We start from the raw sequence: 18,171 nt of genomic DNA, 5'->3' as shown, positions 1-18,171 counted from the left end.
AATGGAAAGGAATATTACTGTTGTTTCAGTTGTTTCATTCTTTCCTCCCAAGAAAAGAAACTGGAAGATGCGCGCTAGTGTTAATGGGTTTCGTGTTCCGCGCGTTGGCCTAAAGTTGGCCGAGATAATTTCGGCGAACCCGCAGTTTGAACTTTGATACTGACGTCAAGGGCGTCTTTGATACGCGTACCTGGTGTGTGATCGTTCTCGACGCCGATCCCTTCACATCATTAGCCAGCCGCGCGCTTTGACCGATGGGCACCAAAACCGATACCCAGGGTACAACGTTTTATCGCGCACCCAAAACCACCGGTGGAATGTGGCGAGCGACGGCAAGGTCGACAAGCACACACTGTGTAAGATTAGGCCAGCTTTACAGCCAATCTTCGATTACTACTCCCTTCAGTTGTTGAGTGTCGCCCGTGCGTGTCGGTTCGGCTGGGGACGAAGTAATCGCTACAATTTAAACTCATTACACTCCGGCTTGTCGATACGACGAAGCGCCGTCGCCGCCATCGTCGCATAAGACGCCAGACAGAGACCACCCGTGGTGCGTGTTATTTAATTAGCTCTTTCGGTATGTAAATATTTAAACCGTCGAAAAGTGTCGTCGACAATCTGCGTGTGTGTGTGTGTGTGCGTGTGTCTCAGTGGGACGTATCCGGTCATTAAGCGTGTACTTTGCCCTCTTTGCCCCCGTACCATTTCCTATGCGGCGCCAATATATATAGGCGTGTCCGATTGGTTTGCGTCTTATCTTATCGGTGGGGAGTTGAATTTTAAAACTTGCATTATCTTTGCAGCTGTGCCGGCATTAAGCTCTGGTGGCACGTCGCGTGTGTAAACTTTGTCCCCTTTTTTATGCAAAACCGAAAGAACACGTGTAACTGCTGGGTGGAGAGAAGGTTGAAACCTGCATAGTGCACTTTTTTTTGGACATCCTCGACAAGAAAGTATCGCTGTGAGTGAATGTTCGTATGACGTGAACTAGGTCACACCACTCTCCCTTGTGAGAGCTTTTTACTTTTTAATTCAGTGGCCGCCGTGATTCGCCACACGTCGTCGAATCGCGTTTTGGAGGCTCGTCCTCGCTTTGGATGTGTTTGTTTGGCGCCGGTGTAAATGACGTATGCAACTGTGTAGTATGCCCAGTGTACAAAGCCACTGTTCAGACTGCTGTTAAGGCATTGACAGGTCCATAACGAAATGTTGCTTTTGTTTGGCTCCCATTTCAAAAGTGGGTCCCTCAATGATCATGTTGATTTATTTTCATCAAAAAATGTTTCAAGCTTCGTGCATCAAAATGATTCGATTTCAACGCTTACGTCTTGTTACGGCCTTAACAGCGCCATACAACCTTCTTTTGTCAGCTGGGTCCGCACCACCACCGCAGTGACGTCGAAGGAACAGCTGAACTGTAAAGCGTACAGCAAATCTGAGCGATGCAGAATGAATGTTACTTTTCTTACCAAGAATAGTGAAAAAGTCACGTCGTTGTTTGCATCACTCTTTTCTTATTTCCTTTTTTTCCACAATTGAAAAATACAATCCAATGATTTAACGCACCATACAAACACGGGCCCTTGGCCCGTTGTGTTGGCCCGTACTTGACATGCGTGCGTCAGTGAGTGTGATGTATGTGCGTGTTTTTCTTCGGGCTTTTCCACGGCTTTCTCAACGTGGCTGTCAACGTGCGTGGTGCGATTCTGGTGGAACCCGAACCAATTTGCCCGGAACCGAGATCCGGCGCCCGCTCTCTGCCTGCCTGCCTGCTTGTCTGGCCGTCGGCATTATTGCGGCAAAAACCGGAACCGGCGACGGTGGCTGCTGCGATAATCGGTGATGTCGGTGGTGGTCAACACGTCATAGCAGTGTGTCTGTACCGCCGCACCGCCAAAACCGTGTGTGTGTGTGTGTGTGTTAGTGTTTGCTTAGGGAGGGAAGGAAAGGTGATAAAACCGTCACGATCATCGGTTGAGCGCGCCAAGCCGGTTTGGGATTTGGGTTGCCGCTAGTGCGACGACCGGCCGATCAGTACAGACGGTAGAAGGGGAAGGGACGGGTGACATGTGTTTGTTTCGATTACGCGGCCGGTTTTTGCACTGAAGGAATGTCGTTTTCGCGAGCAAGCTGACTCAGCTCAGTCTAGCGCGGACATGCGGCACGGTCGCCTCGGTTGAGCAGTGCGGTGCATCATCATGATAACGTGGACGAGGTGATGATAAGTTTCCTACACTCGACAGACACACCTTCTTGGCAGGGTTCTTCGGCACAACACGGCACGTGCAGCACGCGGAGGAGCAACGTCGTCGTCGTCGTCGGAGAGTGACATTATGCAACGTGCGCACAGACGAGCAGAAGCGGTGGTCGATACATAACGCGTTTGTGTGTGCTAGAACGGCCGATACGGGGTGCGAGGTGACCGACCGGACGAGACACAGCTCTACCGAGAGAAAGAGAGAGAGAGAGAGACAGAGAGAAGGCGAAAGAAGCGGCACACTAGACAGTAGTGATTCGGACACAAACAGCGACGACGGCATGGCCTCCTTGGAGCGCAGCAAGTTGATCGGTGTGATCGATGCGGGCACCAACAGTGTGCGATTTGTGGTAAGCAGAAGAGCGCCGAACCTCAATCCATTCAACATCTCTTGAGACACGTTCTGCGATTACATTTGCTTTCCCCTCCTTCTGCAGATCTTCAAATTGCCCGAGTTCGAGGAGATTGCATCGCACCAGATCCGCATTACGCAGATAGTGCCGCGCGATGGCTGGACGGAGCACAACCCGGTGGAGGTGCTGGAAGCGGTACGGCTCTGCGCGGTCGAAACATGCCATCAGGTGGAAAAGCTAGGCTTTCTCGTGAAGGATATCGCTGCCATCGGTATCACGAACCAGCGCGAGACGACCGTCGTGTGGGACAAGAACACGGGCGAACCGCTTTACAATGCCATCGGTAAGAAGGGATGAAAGGCGCACCAATAAAGCAACGATTTCATTTCAACTCCCCCTCTTCTTTGCAGTATGGAACGATATACGCACGGACAAAACGGTGGACCGGGTGTTGGCCCGCCTGCCGGAGCAAAACCACAACCACTTCCGTGCGCTGTCCGGGCTGCCGATCTCGCCGTACTTCTCCGCCCTCAAGCTAAACTGGCTGAAGGACAACGTGGTGGCGGTGCGGAAGGCGTGCCGGGAGCGGCGCTGCTATGCCGGCACGATCGACACGTGGCTGGTGTGGAATCTGACCGGTGGGCCGCAGGGCGGCGCGTTCGTGACGGACGTAACGAACGCGTCGCGCACGCTGCTGATGAACATCGAGACGCTGCACTGGGATCCGCTGCTGACGAAAACGTTCTCGGTGCATCCGGACATGCTGCCGGAGATACGCAGCTCGTCCGAGATTTACGGCAAGGTGAAGGATAGTAGCGTGCTGGACGGCATACCGATCAGTGCCATCCTGGGCAACCAGCAGGCGAGCTTGGTCGGGCAGCGGTGCTTGAAGGAGGGCCAGGCGAAGAACACGTACCGCAAGGGATGCTTTCTGCTGTACAACACGGGCACTAGGGTAGGTTGCGATGGCTGGCCCCACGGTTGAGGTGTGGCTGATAATGTGATAACGTTGGTTGGTTGCTCCTTTTTTCTTCTGTAGTGCGTGCAATCCACCCACGGCCTGGTGACGACGGTGGCGTACCAGATGGGACGAAACGCGCCACCGATCTACGCGCTGGAAGGTTCGGTAGCGGTCGCCGGCGTGGCCATGAACTGGCTGCGCGACAACCTGAAAATCATCAAGGACATTAAAGATTCCGAAGAGGTAAGTGTGTGACGCGCAAGTGATGTTGGTGCAGTAACAGTAGGCGACGCTTCTGTGAGTGGTGGTGTTCTGGTGATGATGGTGGTGATGGTGTTCGTCTAACGATCGTGCTTTATTAGTGTGGCAAAGACAATTTCAAGATGGATGAAGCGAGCGCTTATTGGACCATGTTAATTTAGTGCAAACTGAGTACAGCACCAAGATCAAAAGACGTTGGTAAAGTAATTTGTGGTGTGCCTTTGATGTCGCTCTATCGGTGAGAGTTATCAGTGTGATTACAGCTTTACAATGTGCATTAGGTCGTATAGCAAACCAGTGCGCTGTTTTGCATCTTTCCCCATTATTTGTAAGACAATTGTGTACGTGTGTTAGCAAAATGTTTGATGAAATATTCCACTCCTCGTGCTCTAATAATTACGACTTGTGTGATTTCTAACGACTTTGTCCGTTTTTTTGCAGATCGCTGGCAGCGTGTCATCGACGGGCGATGTCTACTTTGTACCTGCATTCACCGGCCTGTACGCCCCCTACTGGCGAAAGGACGCGCGAGGGTAGGTGTCGTCGTGTGTCGTTTTGTTTGTTTGTTTTTTTTTTGTTTTTTTCCGTTCGTTCGTTCTCACCCCACGTTCCACTCATAAATTCACGTTCCCCGTTATCAAGCGCATTAAAGGTTGAGTTAGATTAAAAGCGAATGATGAGCGCCAGAAGAAGAAGAAGGGAGGGTGATGTTGGGCTTGGCAAATTGACGCCGTCAAGTGCCAATCGCACGAACCATCAATATATTGCCCACAGTGTTAGGTTGTAAATGCGGTACCACTCTCTTATTAAGATAGCAGCACCAGCAATACCGCGGGCAAGACACGCGGGAGATAATAATTACCGTTGGGAAAAGCGCAAGATGTTAGACTGGTTTTTGGGGATTTTTTTGTGTGTATGTTATAATATGTGACGCATGAAGAAGCAAGAATTTCGTTACAATTTAATGTAGCGACAGACTAACACGATCGCGCACACAAAACCTTGCGCCAACGATGTAGCCGCGCACGTCCGATGATGGTGAGATGACGCTAGCGTAGGATTGCGTGATGTTTTCCCCGCTTCGTGATTGACTATTTTTATTCCTGCTTAAGGTTAAAGCGATCTTAAAGCGAACGTTGGTGACAGCGCCGGAGGTGCAACAGGGGAGGGCGGTTGGCTACTAAAGGTTGCGCTCGGTGCTTCGAAGCCAAGCCCCAGACACGTTTCGTGCTTCCGTAAACGAAACCGTCACGAGACCAAACCACACCAAACCAACCCCGATCGATTAGCACAGGGCCCCACAGCCCCTATGTATGTGTGGTTCCCCCCCACGGGTGTTGAGTCGTGGGTTTTTCTACACGACTTGATCGTGCTGTGTGCCCTTTGTCGGGTTGTAGTGGGGGATTTTTGTTTTTGCTCTTCTTAAGTCAGCTTAATGATAGCTTTCATGTACACAGTCGCTCGTGCTGCCCACTTTTTACTAGTGCTCACTCTCTCATACCCGTTCATTATTACGATCACGATTCGCTCAATATCTGATGGTTGCTTTGGTCGGTGTTTCCCATATTTGCAGCATATTTTGTGGTTTGACCAGTTTCACTACCAAGCATCATTTCGTGCGGGCCGCCTTGGAGGCGGTCTGCTTCCAGACGCGCGACATTATCGAGGCGATGAAGAAGGACTGCGGGTAAGTGTGTGTGGCGCTTGGGCAGCAAAGTGCTGCATTACTACCGGTCTTATGAATGTTCCTTTCGTTGCCTATTTTACAGCATAAACCTTAACAAGCTCCACACGGACGGCATCATGGCGAGCAACAGCCTTCTAATGCAGCTGCAGGCGGATCTGAGCGGCATTCCTGTGTGTAAGTAGACGAGCGAGCAAGCTCTCGCGGGACACGACGGGTTGTTACGTATTATCTGTCGTGCGCCGCCGCCCTCCACGAACGATCGGCGCACTACCATCGCTCAACGCTCTATCATTTTGTTTGTAACCGGCAGTGAGGACGGAGGTGCACGAACCGGCTGCTCTCGGGACGGCGATGGCCGCTGCACAGGCGAACGGGGTGGATCTGTACAAGCTGGAGGCGGAAATCCGGTAAGTGAATGACTGCCTGTGTGTGTGCGTTTATCTACGTAAAGCGGAATAATTATTTTCCCACCATCACTGCCTACTGCTCGATAAAGATAAGACCTTAGTGATGGAATTGGTATTGGGTTTCCCGATAGTTGCGTGCTTTGTTGCTGCTGTTTTCCCTCTTTCTTTTTTTTTGGCAACAACACTTGAGCTAGATAATGAACGGCATTGTGCGTGTGTTTTTTGTTGTGTTCTTTTGGCAGTGGCTACGCAGGTGTTCAATCGCACCATGAAACATTCCTTCCGACCACCACCGAGGAGGAACGGAACGCTCGGTACACCAAGTGGAAAATGGCAGTGCAGCGAAGTTTGGGCTGGGCAGTTTCGAAGAAGAGTGAAGCAATGACGGGTAAGTGGACAATTGGCGGGCAGTTTTCGGCATCAATGGTGGTCACTAATTTGTGGATTCTTTCTTTTTTTGCAGACGAACGCTACAGCTTGCTTGCCTCGATACCGGCCGGTCTGTTCCTGGCCACGACCTTCCTGATGTTGGTTCACTCGCAACGGCGGTGATGAGGTGCATCGACCGGCACAAAGGCGACATACAACGAGCAGGCGTATGTCGACCTGCTTTCAACTAGTCTGTTAAACCCGTTAACAATTCAGTTTCGGATACGTTCCGTACACATTCGTCGCGATAAAAGACAGGGCCACAATGGCCAAAGCGCGTGCCCAGGTGCTATAGCTAGCTTAGATGATGCAACGAACTTACAAATCGTTGTTTGCTCTTGTTGAAAGCTACTCAGGAAAAAGTGTATATGGTAAAACAAAGCCCGTTTTCAAAAGGTGCTACTTTTGACATCCCTTTTGTTCCGTAGAATGTACTTTAACTTGTACCCACTCACTAGTGGGTAAGAAAGTAACAGAGAGACACAGTAGGTTGCTGTGACAAATGATTCGCTCAACAATCGACACATATATATTCCAAAACGTGTGCTTAATGTGGGAGGTAGGGAGGGGTAACCGGGACGCGCGATCTTTAGATATTAATAGTGATAACCGCAAACCAGTCAGAGGCAGACGTACATTATTAGCTAGAAACGGGCCAGATTCCAATGTGGCAGCAGAATTAGCGTAGATTTGTTTGTTACGGAAACGATGTTGTTTTTGGAGTAGCGGAAGGTTGTTTTTTTTTTTAAATTGTTATTTATGGGTTGTTTAGATAGTGTTTTTTTTCCCCTCTTCGCGGTACTTTACGAAACAAAACACACAAACAAACTGTGTTAAGAGGCCTATTGTATTATTAAAAGAAAATGTTTTCAAAGTTAATAAATCAAATAGCATAAACGAAGAACAGTTTGCTCTTTTGATGCTGCGCTGTAATTAAGATTCAAAAGAAAATTTTGGAGGAATATTAAAAGTCCACCACTGTGGACTTTTTTGCATCACGCACTGTAACTCTTATCGGACGCGGTACCGGTCTGTGAGTGTCGCTGTGTGTGAGTCGCTCACCACCGCTCGCTGCTCGCACTCCGTGGGGGAAGAGTGCTCACGCGCGCCCGATTGGCACTGGTCGCGGTTGCGATGGAGACGCATGGTTTCTGGCTGGTGGCAGCCTGCTCCAGTGAGTACCGAGTGCGTGTGTGTGTGTGTACTACATCCTTTACACCACTACAAGAGCGCACCTCACATTGGTTGTGTGCGAACGGAAAACCGGAAGTATGTTCGGTTGGTCAGCAAAAGCACTGGGAGGAAACTCATCGTCGGTCCCGAACGGAGCAGAAGAACAGTCGGCAATCGTACGGGTAGCGAAGCGGTCGCTCGCGTTAACGTCGGTGCAAAACGTTTTGTGGGGCGGTCGGGCCCATTCCTTTGGTGTTGCCTGCCGTGTGTGAGTGTGAGCGGAGGATAACGATGAAAAAGCACACACTTGAAGAGGAACGGCAACGCGGTGCACAAGGATAAGATGAAAATTTATCACCACCCCGTGTGGACGACGACTTTAGTGCACTAGTCGGAGCTGTGGTTTGTGAGGCGTGCTAATGTGATAAACGCTTTTTTGTTGTTGTTGGGAGCATCCTAACCCCCAGGATTCCCAGACCCAGGGCCCTTGCCAGAACCTGCCTGCCAGTATCGATTATGCGTATCGCGTGCGGGAAAATGACCTAGCCTGGTGGAGGCACTCTCGGGGCACTGTTTTGTTGTATCGATGGACCGGGGAGAGTCTGATGACCTGAAAACCTGCTTGCCCAAAACCTGAAGAACAGCAGGCGGTGAGGACGCGCGCGCGGTGTCGTCTGCCGTATTTCTGGTCCTGGTCTTCCAAGTAGCAGGCGCAGTAGTGTGTTCACTAGTTGATGTGTTTACTATAGGATAAAGCGAGTGTTTAGCGTGTCTCTGTGTATGCGTGTGTGGCTGTTCTATCGAGTAGTACGTTGATGAAGCCGAGAGTGATTGTGAGATGTGAACCGACTGATAGCTGGTGTTTTTAATTGAATCCTACTCGCAGGGTGGAAGAACTCTGCGACTTGCTATCTATCCCGCACCACATCTAATCTAGCGTTCCTGTGTGTAAGCGTACACCTTCATCCGGGATCTGGGCTCTACCTACGGCAGACATCAGCCTCAGCATCATCATCATCACCATGTTGTCAAGGATTCTGTTTCCGGTGCTGCTGTTGCTGGTGGTTCAATTTTCCGGCCGACTACGTGAGTACAGTAGGGCCAAGGCACGAGATTGTAATCATTGGAGGTGTTGGTGGAGGTGCTGAAATCAACTGGATTCAATTTGCATGCATAAGTAACAACCACCGCCGCCGCCACAGCGGATTTCCACAGCCAGGCACGAACCGAACCGAACCGAATGCTCTTGTTGCTTCCTTTCTGGTTCCGTCGTCTTGGGCTGTCTGTGAGCTGTGTTCACGATTCGCGCTATCACCCACCACAGCCTGCTAGATGTGTCATAGCTTTACGGGGCAACAAAACACTTAACCGTTTTTGACTTGTGAGGGGGGGGGGGGGATGAGTGCCAACCCGGGGGCCTGAGGGGTTTAATGGTGTCTACGCAATAAACGGCATCCCCTCCGGAAAATCCCCCACACGGGTCCGTGTGCTTCAACTTTGCGCCAGTCATTTCGTGTAGTTCGCGGTTGCGGAAAGCGCCACTCAGAAAAAAAATCAATTTCCCGTTTTTGGGGTGTAATATATAAAACATACAAAATTAGAATTTACAAGCCAACTCGAACTGACCGGCAACGGCAACGGTGGTTATGCGCGGGTTGCGCCGTGTTTGATCAATTTTCGCACGAGCGCGTGTTGGTGGTTTGCTTGCGTCCTCTTCTTCCCACTAAAGTGGGTCAGGCTCAAGTGGGTCGTCGCCTTTCTGCGGCAGGCTGAAAGTGGACGGCAACGATGGACTCACACGACAAATATGTTTTTCCGGTTTGAATGTCGTTTTAACGCAATCCTTACTGCAGTGAAGCAGGTGTGCTGTATGGAAAACACCTGCAAAACTCCCAATATCCTTGGGGCATACCACCAACACTGGGTACGTGACAAGTGTTACACATTAACTGAGCGCCACTCGAAACGCTCTTGTAGCCCTGGGAACCGTCGTTGGGCTTCGATTGTCCCCTGGCTCCTACTGTACAGGAGTGTGCTCCACAACGCCGCGCCACAACTGGTCCTTTGACAGCCTGCGTCAATGGAGCGGCAGGAGAGCATCCTTTGAAGCAGAATGCGCTTACGCTGCTAAAGCCCCCGCAGGAGTGAAAAAAGAAGGATGCGACGCGCGCCAAGACACTTGCCAATGTCGCAGCACTTCCAGGCCCCGCAGGAAATGTCGTCCTTCGTCCTAGTGAAGCATGAATGAATGCATGAATGAAGGGTACGAAGAAAGAGAGTCCTCCAGCAAGAAGCGAGGACAATTGGGTGGGAGGGAAGAACAATTGTGTCACAGTCGAGAACAGAGCCACCGAACGTAGCCTCGAGAGTAGGAAGCACATTTGCGTTTTTGTGTTCCTTTCCTTTGCCCAGTTCCTTCTGGCGGCCCCGTTCTTTGTGGGATATTTTTGGAATGCACTCAACAATAATGCACTTTATCGGGAGTATAATTGCAATGAGTAGCCAGAAGCATGTTGGAGGGAGAAAGGCTGCCTAGTCCTCCGAACGTGGGCGAGATTGCAATGCAATTTATGTCCGTGGCTTGCTGTGCTGTACGGGAGCATTGTCACGCCAGAGGATATTCAATAATAAATGAAGCAAGATAAAAGCGGTCGAGACCCGGCTGTGGATGACACCGTTGGAATGCAGCAGTTTTTTTTTAATTCCTTTTTGTGGATGATTCAGACAGAATCGGTTGAAGCTTCCCACTCTTTTCTTACAAATTATGCACGCTGGATGTTCCTACCGAATTCCCACATGGCTCATGACGTCATTTAGGAGCTTTTGAAGAGCTGTTACCGAACCGACGCAGCTTAACAACCCGTGAAGAGGAGGTCCTCTTTATGCTTTCTATAATCTTGATCCGCTTCCTGTGTGTGTGTGTGTGTGTGTGTGTGTGTTTAATCGCTGAAATCATTTTTTTTTTCCTTCCCATTCCCAGAATGTAAAGGCATACGGGCCAAGTTCGCCAACTACGAGACGAAGTTTATCAACGACTTTATCAACTTTACCCGCCCGGCCGGTGATATCATGGAGCCGATCTACTACGACTACGACGGTGGCACCAAAACGGCCGACTACGAGACGGGCATGACGCTCGGTGGGCTACCGATACCGGAGGAAACGGCCGGCAATCCGGTCCGGGCCGCAGCAGCTGGGGAGGTAACGCGCCCCCCGGACATCTTTCCCGATCCGGACAAAATCTACGCCTCCTTCATCAACAAGAGCACGATGAAGCGGAACCACTACCCCGGGGAGGAGAACGTGATCAAAGTGTGTAAGTATGAAGTATTTCTGAGATTTGGGGTGAATTCCAGGGATGTAATAGGAACTGCCTTTTGCCCTTTCCATTCGCTAGATTCTTCGAAGTCGTTGCGCAAATCGCCCCAAGCACACACGACGGACGACGAGAGCTCGTTCGACAACCTGAACAACGACATGAAGGGGCACGACTTTATCGACAACATCATGTACATCTACTACGGCACCAATGGCAATCTGCGCAAGGATCTCGGCGGCAACGTGATCGTGATCGGGGCAGTGTTTGCCCTGGCGCCCCAGATACTGACCATCATCATACTGCTCCTGCGCAATCGCCGGCTGCGCCACTTCAACGCGTTCTATCCGATCTGTTTGAATCTGCTGCTGGCGCTGATCGCGTCCAATCTGTCGTTCATTTTGGGCGTGCAGGCGACCCGGAACGTGATCCGCTGCGAGCTGATCGCGCTGCTGTTGCACTATCTGCACCTGAGCACGAGCATCTGGTGCTTCATCTACATCTACGTGATCTACGATCTGATCGCGAACGAGTGTACGCCGAAGCTGAAGTACCACTACCTGATGGGGTACGGCATTCCGGCGGTGTACGTGCTGGTAGGTTCGGTTGAAGGTGCGTCCTCTAGCGAAGGTTCTAACTGTCTTTCTCTCTTCTTCTCAATCCAGTTCTCGTACGCTTCCTCGATTGATCGGTTCGAGGTGCACCGGTACTGCTGGATGTCGATCCAGAAGGGCATGATCGTGAGCTTCATGGTGCCGATCTCGTTCCTAATCATACTGACCACCGTGCTGGGGACGCTCAGCCTAAAGCGCATCTCCACCAAGCAGACGGAGCTGCTGTGCGAAAGCATCGAGAGCATCATCGAAACGACGTCCAAGTGCAACGACATCATCTATCCGCGGTTGCCGTCGCTGGCCGGCGTCAATATGGCGATGGTGTGCCGCAGCAACAGCTACCCGCAGCTGGAGCAGGTGAAGCAGGATCGTCCCATCTGCTGCCAGGAGTATGCCGACTGTGCCAATCGCCATTCGGTGGTGACGCTGCCCCAGCCCGTCACGGCGGCGGGCGGTGGTGTGGTGGTGCCGTTCACGCCGGGTCTTCAGTGCGGCACCGGCGCCGTCAGTCAGTACGCGATGAATGCGGCGAAACGGTCGTTCGACTGCTCGTACGATACGCGCATCGATCTCGGGCAGCTGTCGCTGGCCGAGCTGACCACACCGAGCATGGCGTCGGACGTGCAGGACTTTACCGAGTTCAAGCGGGCGATCAAGTTCGGGCTGTTCTTCCAGCCAATCTTCTCGGTGTGCTGGTTCCTGGAGGTGATTGCGCTCGAGAACGTGCATTCCTGCGTGATGCCGGTGATATTTGCCATCTGCTTCAACATACTGGTAAGTGCAGGGATGGACGCACGGAGTGCTAGCCCGTGGTCGATTCTTATCGAGGGGTTCTTTTTCTCTGGCAGAACTGGTGCATGCTGGTACGTTCCTCCAACGTGTGCCCGTACGTGAGCTCCACGATGGAGAAAACGCTCGACAGCCAGCAGGCAGGATCGTGCGGCGAATCGCTCAACGGTACCGTCGGCCCCGGTGGAGATAATGACGCGTCACAGGCCAACCTGTGCACCGATACGATACCGTTGCTTTGTGCTTCCAACAGTGGGTCCACTGTCATCAGCCCGAACGCTACCGTCTGCCCTATGAGTAAGGGTGCGACGGTGGCCACCCTGCCACGCAAGTTCTCCACCGCTTCCATCACCGAGGAGCAGCAGCAGCAGCAGCAGCAGCCCCTCTTTTACAGTAACTTTATCGGCACCACCAACATGCCCATGTCGTGGGAATCGAGCATCGATCTCGGCGCGTACCATCTGCACGAAACGAAGAACGCGGACTGCATCAGCACGATCAGCAACTAAAACCATGGGCCGAGCATTTGTGTTTTTATTGGAATTGTCGCAACTCGATCGCAGGAGACTAAGGAAATTGGAAACAAAGGAACCATATCAAGCACGATATTCCTCGTAGTTTTGACAGGGCGATATGCTTTTTAGCCGCCGGCGGGGTTTTGATCTTAGATCATCGCAGATAGATAGGCCGGCGGCTCTTTGTTTGTGATAAAAAAAAAGTTGTAGTAGCATAGTTCGTTTTGCCGATCGTTATCAAATGGTCGCTTCGCTAGCAAATTGCATTTGCAAATATGCTCCAGAGCTAATATCCTTTTTCAGCACTAAGCGTGAACCATTTAAACATATTCAAATTGATGCGCAAGAGAGTGCAAGTATTTAGAGCAAGCGGATGTGGAGTTAGCACAAACTCTTTTGGGCCTACAGAAAAGTCAAGTGAAATTGGATTCTTTAAAGCTGAAAATTTGGAACTTAAGCTAAACATTTTTTAAACAGTTTGCTTTTGTTTTTTCCCCATAGTTTGATTGAACCATAGCGTCTGTTTTAAACTGTACATAGTTTCGAACAACCTTTCATCTAACATCTCCTCTTGGGACACGCATTAAGGAAAGAGCAATGTGATTTCTCCATCACCTATCAGTGCAAGCACACTTCACCCACGTTCGGTGACGGGTTTTAAGCAATATTATACCAGAAAAGGGGAAGGAACATGTTTGGACACACCTTTAGTAGTGAACGAGTCTCTGTAAAGAGCGCACACTGTCTAGTAGAGCAGTTTTTATCCACATCCATTACTGTGAGGCTAAGGCTGGCGGGAGTAGAGCGCCGAACGATCTGACACCTTCCAACAACACTCCACACAGAATCGCAGGTCCTCCAGTGAAACCTTTTGATCAGGTAGCTGCTACTGGCAGCATGTCGGAGTTGCAGCGGATAACACAAAACCAGTAAAGTGGTAAAGTTTTCTTTTATTGGTGCGTTGCCACTGATAGTACAAACGATATTCTAACACGAGCGTTGGCGTTGATGTAACAGTAGCAGACTTCCCCAATCATTGGAGTTGAGAAGAACATGAAACGAAGCGTCTTGCTCCCCGTGGAGGCGATAACTCTTTGAGGTGCGCGAGGAAACCAATTCTGCAATCATGATTGTGAAAAAAAAACACGACCGTCTTAATCGAATATATCAATTTATACTAGATACCCATACTACAACTGGTCTCGGCACTGGAGAGGCTCAGTCAGCCAGCGCCACCGTTTCACGTAATCCATTTCAGCAGTCCTAATCATAGAGCGTAATGTTGTACTTAGCGAATCTCTCAAATACGCACCTTTGTGAAGCAAAACTAAAACTCACACCCACACACAACCACACACACACATATTCAGACTTTGTACTCCTATAACTTGTTTCTCCAGTTTGAACCAATTTGTAGCAGGATACCGTTACACCGTACTTTAGGATATACTGTTTGGTGCCAGCCAGGCCATGGTGTGTGTGTGACAAGTGAAACGTGTTGAACTGTTCGTTCCCATATCCCTTAAACACGTTCGAATAGGATGGTTTGAGTCTTCAGAAAAACAGGTCATACAAACAAAATCGTTCTCCAAGCCATAAAAGACGACTTTTGTGTTGCGTGCTGCATAACTTCGGGCGCTTTAGTGTGCTCGTTTCGGAGTTATGCAAATTGCACTATCGAAATCGTCAGGTTATGGGGTTTGGGTTAACGATTTTGTTTGTGTTTTCTGGCAAAGGCTACTTACCACCTTACCTGGCATAGAAAACAAACAAACTGATATCCAACTCCATAATGGTCGTGGTTCCGGTTTATTGAAGCAAAACAAAAACGTAGTGACGAACTATTTCTCCAAAGGTGAAGTATCCTAGTGATAATATTTACATTGAAATAAAGATATTAGACGAGTGTAGCAAACAATGCTGAGCTTGGGTTTCTTTCTTTTTGTTTTTAGGGTTTCTTCATCAAACGATCGGCAAGATATTTCAGATTTACTAAAAGTCCTCACTGAACTGTTCTAGTAAGTTATTTATTTTCAATGTCTTTTAACGCAACTCTTAAAATCGAATTGTTTCCCAAAATGTCAGTCACCTCTCGGGGGTTTTGTGTCGCAAACAGACACATCGTCGCTTCGTAACTTTGCTTTGACACAAAAATCCACAAACTCTCCTTCCCTTGCTGTCAAAACCGGCTACGGAAGTGGCGATGAGTTGGTCGATTTCTGCATCGGTGATAGGGCGGCATCCACCATGTTGAACCGCTGGTTGCGACTAAACATGTAGCGTATCATGGTGCGCAGATCGCTGCGGCGGCTCTTCTTCAGCAGCACGTAGATGTACGGATCGAGCATAAAGTGCACCAGTATCAGTATGTCCGACACGCGGAACACCCAGGATAGCTTCAGCTTCATGGCAGCGCTGAGCTGTTGCAACAAGATGATTGAGATCTGGGGAAGATAGACCAAAAGGGAAGGGTAGACTTCAATAGCAGGACTTCTGTTTTTGGGTAGATCCACCCCTTTACTGACCATCTGTGGAAGCCAGCAGATGATGAAGAACACACTGAGAACGGTCATCAGCTTGGCGAAGCGTATTTCCTCCGTCGTGGGCTCGTTAAACATGCGTATAATGTTGGAGTCGGTAAAGCTAGACGATTTGGGCGTTTGGCTCATGGAGCGGTTCAGCATGGGGGTCGGTTTGATCGAACCAAACTGGCGGCACATCTTGCGGTGCGATTGGTACAGCACCTTCCTCACGCTGAGATTACAGATCACGATCCCCACGCACAGCAACGTTCCTAATGGGAAGGAATTGGGTACACAAAATGGGTTTTGCCAATTGGAATCCGAACAACCAACAGAAACACAATGAAAGCTTACCAACAGCGAAGAACAAATATGCGTACGCCACGTCGATCGGTTCGGTGGCGCTCCGGTACCGGACACACGTTTGCTTCCGTTCGTCAAAGTACACACCGAACCCAAACAGAGGCAGAAACGTTATGAACGCTCCGATGCCCCACAGGATAAAGATCGATTTGCGGATCAGCTTATCCGTCACGTACTGTGGGGGCCCGTAAGAAAGAGTAGCAGCAACAAACACCGTTAGTGGATTTAAAAGGAAGTCTCTTTTACTCTCTCTCGCTTTCTTACCTTATGATAGAAGAACGGTTTCGCCAGCGCTATGTAGCGTTCCAGGGCCATGACGAACGCGACGCAGCCGGAACTGATGCCGAATACACGCCAAATTACGCGCAGGACGCAAAGGTTGTGAATGTTCGCCTGCACCACGTCGGGCGAAAGGTAAAGATGCAAACACATCTGGACAAACATGCCGCTCAAGCCGATGAGATCGTTCGTGAGTAAACATCTGAAAAGCGCAAGAGTAAATGTGCACCCATTGGAGGGAGGAGCACAGGAAAAGGGAATGAAAATGAGCAGCAAAAGCAAAAGCGTGCGCGAAGGCAAATTAAGTTAATTAGAAAGATATCATAACAGTGAGAGAAATTACAGAATGAAACGATTAATTTCCTCCGATCAAATCCGAGATTCGAACCTCATGCGAGCATTGTCACTAGTTACTACACACTCGTCTCTACGTGTACGGCTATCAACTCAGTGCGACTGTAACAGTGCTTGAAAGCAACTACGTTGCAACACTATCAAAGGAGGCTACAGCAATACGCCTTTAATAGCCGAAAATGGTATCACATCGCTTCTTTACACGATCAAAATCACATTTTTCACCAAACATTTGATTGCTAGTGTAAACAATTTTTCGACATCCTGTAATAATAATAGCTTTATCCGAAATGGAACCGATTACGCTTAACGGGACGTAACGTGATCCTTAATTACCAAACACAATCAAATGAATCGGAACAATCCTACGGACATTCCGTTGGTTGTGTGTTTTTACTCCCTCTTTCATGGGAGTCATTAACGCCATTGGCTATAAAATCGTTTATCGCTTCAGTGATATTGATTTTCTGCTCGCCAAAGCGGCACCCAACACACACTGCTGCTTGCATTGCTTGATGAGTCTATCCATCATCGATATTGGACGTGTTAAGACGCCACACATTTGATTGGCTATCGCTACGGGGGGTGTCCTACTGGTGTATGGCGTCATGGGCAAGCGAGATGCTTCATTCGCAAACTGTTATCTGTTATCTGTTTGGAGTTTGTAAACCAAGGAGAATAAAACCAGAATTCTAACCAGATATTTGGAAACATTCTCACTTCTTAGCTTGCTGCAAAGATCTCAGTCTGCCCCGTCTCGGGGATAGCAACAGCAGCAAACCAGTTCCCGTAGCAAACGTGCCCGGCATGTAAAGCGCTACTTATTCCCGTTTGGCTTTCGGTGGATTAACTAACTAATCCGCGTTCCGTTTCGCAGAACTTACTTCAGCATTAGCGCATGTTTCGTGTTCCGCACGTTGCGCCACAGATGGATGAGGGCCATCAGGTTCCCAACGCAGCCGAAAATGTACGAAAGCATCACTATCACCATGCAGGGCGTCATCAGCGAGGGTCCAGGCTTTGGTTGCGTCCGATTGCCGGCCGCCAGCTCGCCGGCCTCCGTACCATTGCTGATGGTGGTGGCCAGGGCGGCGGCGGCAGCAGCAGCAAGCTGTGTATAATTGGTCAGAACCGTCCCGTTCACGGACACTCCAGGAAGGAAACTGTGTGATGCCATGACCAATGCCTTTACGTTCAGGGAAGTATTCGCACGTTTGATCGTTGGTGGAGTACACTTCACTTGTTGGTACTTCGTATATTCGACTGATTATTATTGCACGGGAAAGTTCATGATGCTGATTTGTTTGCAGTAACACACACACGTACACACACACTCGAGACAACTTGAAGACTACACCGTCTTCAACTTTGTCTATCAAATACCCCTTTTGGGGATGATTCAGCTCGCGTTAGCTCGTGCAACCGCACGGCATCAAACCCGAAGCGTTACTGAGCGCGTCTCTTCGGCGTTGCAGCCGCGTAAGCTGGACACCGATTGGATCGCGCTTGTGCTGGGAGTCTTTGGGAGGTGGCAGAAGCTATTCCTAGCCCGGCACAACCACTTAATGTGGCAAGGATGGGCACATGCCTTCTGGAAGTTTACCGCAAACACACAGGACAGAACCACGCCGACTGTTGCCGATGATGCCGATGGGCAGAAGGAGAATGATCGTGTGGACTAGCTTTATTGATCGTTTGTATTTAAATTAAATTGAAATGCGATACCTTTACCTCACTTCATCCATATTGCCCCCTTTCTCATTGCTTATTGTTTTACAGTGTTTTTTTGTAGTTGTTGTTGTTGCTCTCCATAATTCCATACCCGAATGCATTATCGAGCGACACTGACCGAGACGCACCTCTTCGTAGAAGATAAGAATGCAAAATCGAT

The 18,171-nt window shown here is 49.7% G+C and overlaps 3 protein-coding genes across 6 annotated transcripts; 2 read left to right on the top strand and 1 right to left on the bottom strand.

The window, feature by feature from the left end:
* The first annotated feature begins 108 nt into the window (after positions 1-108).
* LOC120950043 (glycerol kinase) lies at positions 109-7,259 on the top strand. 2 transcript variants are annotated; one of them, XM_040367782.2, is made up of 11 exons: positions 109-577; positions 2,244-2,607; positions 2,695-2,953; positions 3,021-3,565; positions 3,650-3,814; positions 4,274-4,365; positions 5,406-5,519; positions 5,602-5,693; positions 5,830-5,926; positions 6,169-6,314; positions 6,390-7,259. In XM_040367782.2, the coding sequence occupies exons 2-11, from the start codon at positions 2,539-2,541 to the stop codon at positions 6,476-6,478; spliced, it is 1,668 nt and encodes a 555-aa protein (XP_040223716.2). In that variant the 5' UTR covers positions 109-577; positions 2,244-2,538; the 3' UTR covers positions 6,479-7,259. The 2 variants fall into 2 exon arrangements, with proteins under 2 accessions (XP_040223716.2, XP_040223717.2); XM_040367783.2 differs by lacking the exon at positions 109-577 and having other exon boundaries at positions 1,536-2,607.
* A 329-nt stretch (positions 7,260-7,588) lies between these two features.
* Positions 7,589-14,680, top strand: LOC120950419 (uncharacterized). 3 transcript variants are annotated; one of them, XM_040368420.2, is made up of 6 exons: positions 7,589-7,796; positions 8,415-8,614; positions 10,509-10,844; positions 10,926-11,440; positions 11,510-12,232; positions 12,307-14,680. In XM_040368420.2, the coding sequence occupies exons 2-6, from the start codon at positions 8,551-8,553 to the stop codon at positions 12,754-12,756; spliced, it is 2,088 nt and encodes a 695-aa protein (XP_040224354.2). In that variant the 5' UTR covers positions 7,589-7,796; positions 8,415-8,550; the 3' UTR covers positions 12,757-14,680. The 3 variants fall into 3 exon arrangements, with proteins under 3 accessions (XP_040224354.2, XP_040224353.2, XP_040224351.2); XM_040368419.2 differs by having other exon boundaries at positions 7,589-8,335; XM_040368417.2 differs by having other exon boundaries at positions 7,589-8,614.
* A 63-nt stretch (positions 14,681-14,743) lies between these two features.
* On the bottom strand, positions 14,744-17,957 carry LOC120950420 (prostaglandin E2 receptor EP4 subtype). Its single transcript, XM_040368421.2, has 5 exons — positions 17,165-17,957; positions 15,912-16,128; positions 15,639-15,822; positions 15,288-15,556; positions 14,744-15,206 (listed from the first exon to the last, which is right to left on the bottom strand). Exons 1-5 carry the CDS (start codon positions 17,455-17,457, stop codon positions 14,952-14,954), a joined length of 1,218 nt encoding a protein of 405 aa, XP_040224355.2. The 5' UTR covers positions 17,458-17,957; the 3' UTR covers positions 14,744-14,951.
* Between the last annotated feature and the right edge of the window lie 214 nt (positions 17,958-18,171).

Source organism: Anopheles coluzzii, chromosome 2 (genome assembly GCF_943734685.1).
Source record: "Anopheles coluzzii chromosome 2, AcolN3, whole genome shotgun sequence".
NCBI classification, from domain to species: Eukaryota; Metazoa; Arthropoda; class Insecta; order Diptera; family Culicidae; genus Anopheles; species Anopheles coluzzii.
The sequence above is the reverse complement of the archived record's forward strand: the minus strand, read 5'-3'. Positions and strand labels throughout refer to the sequence as shown.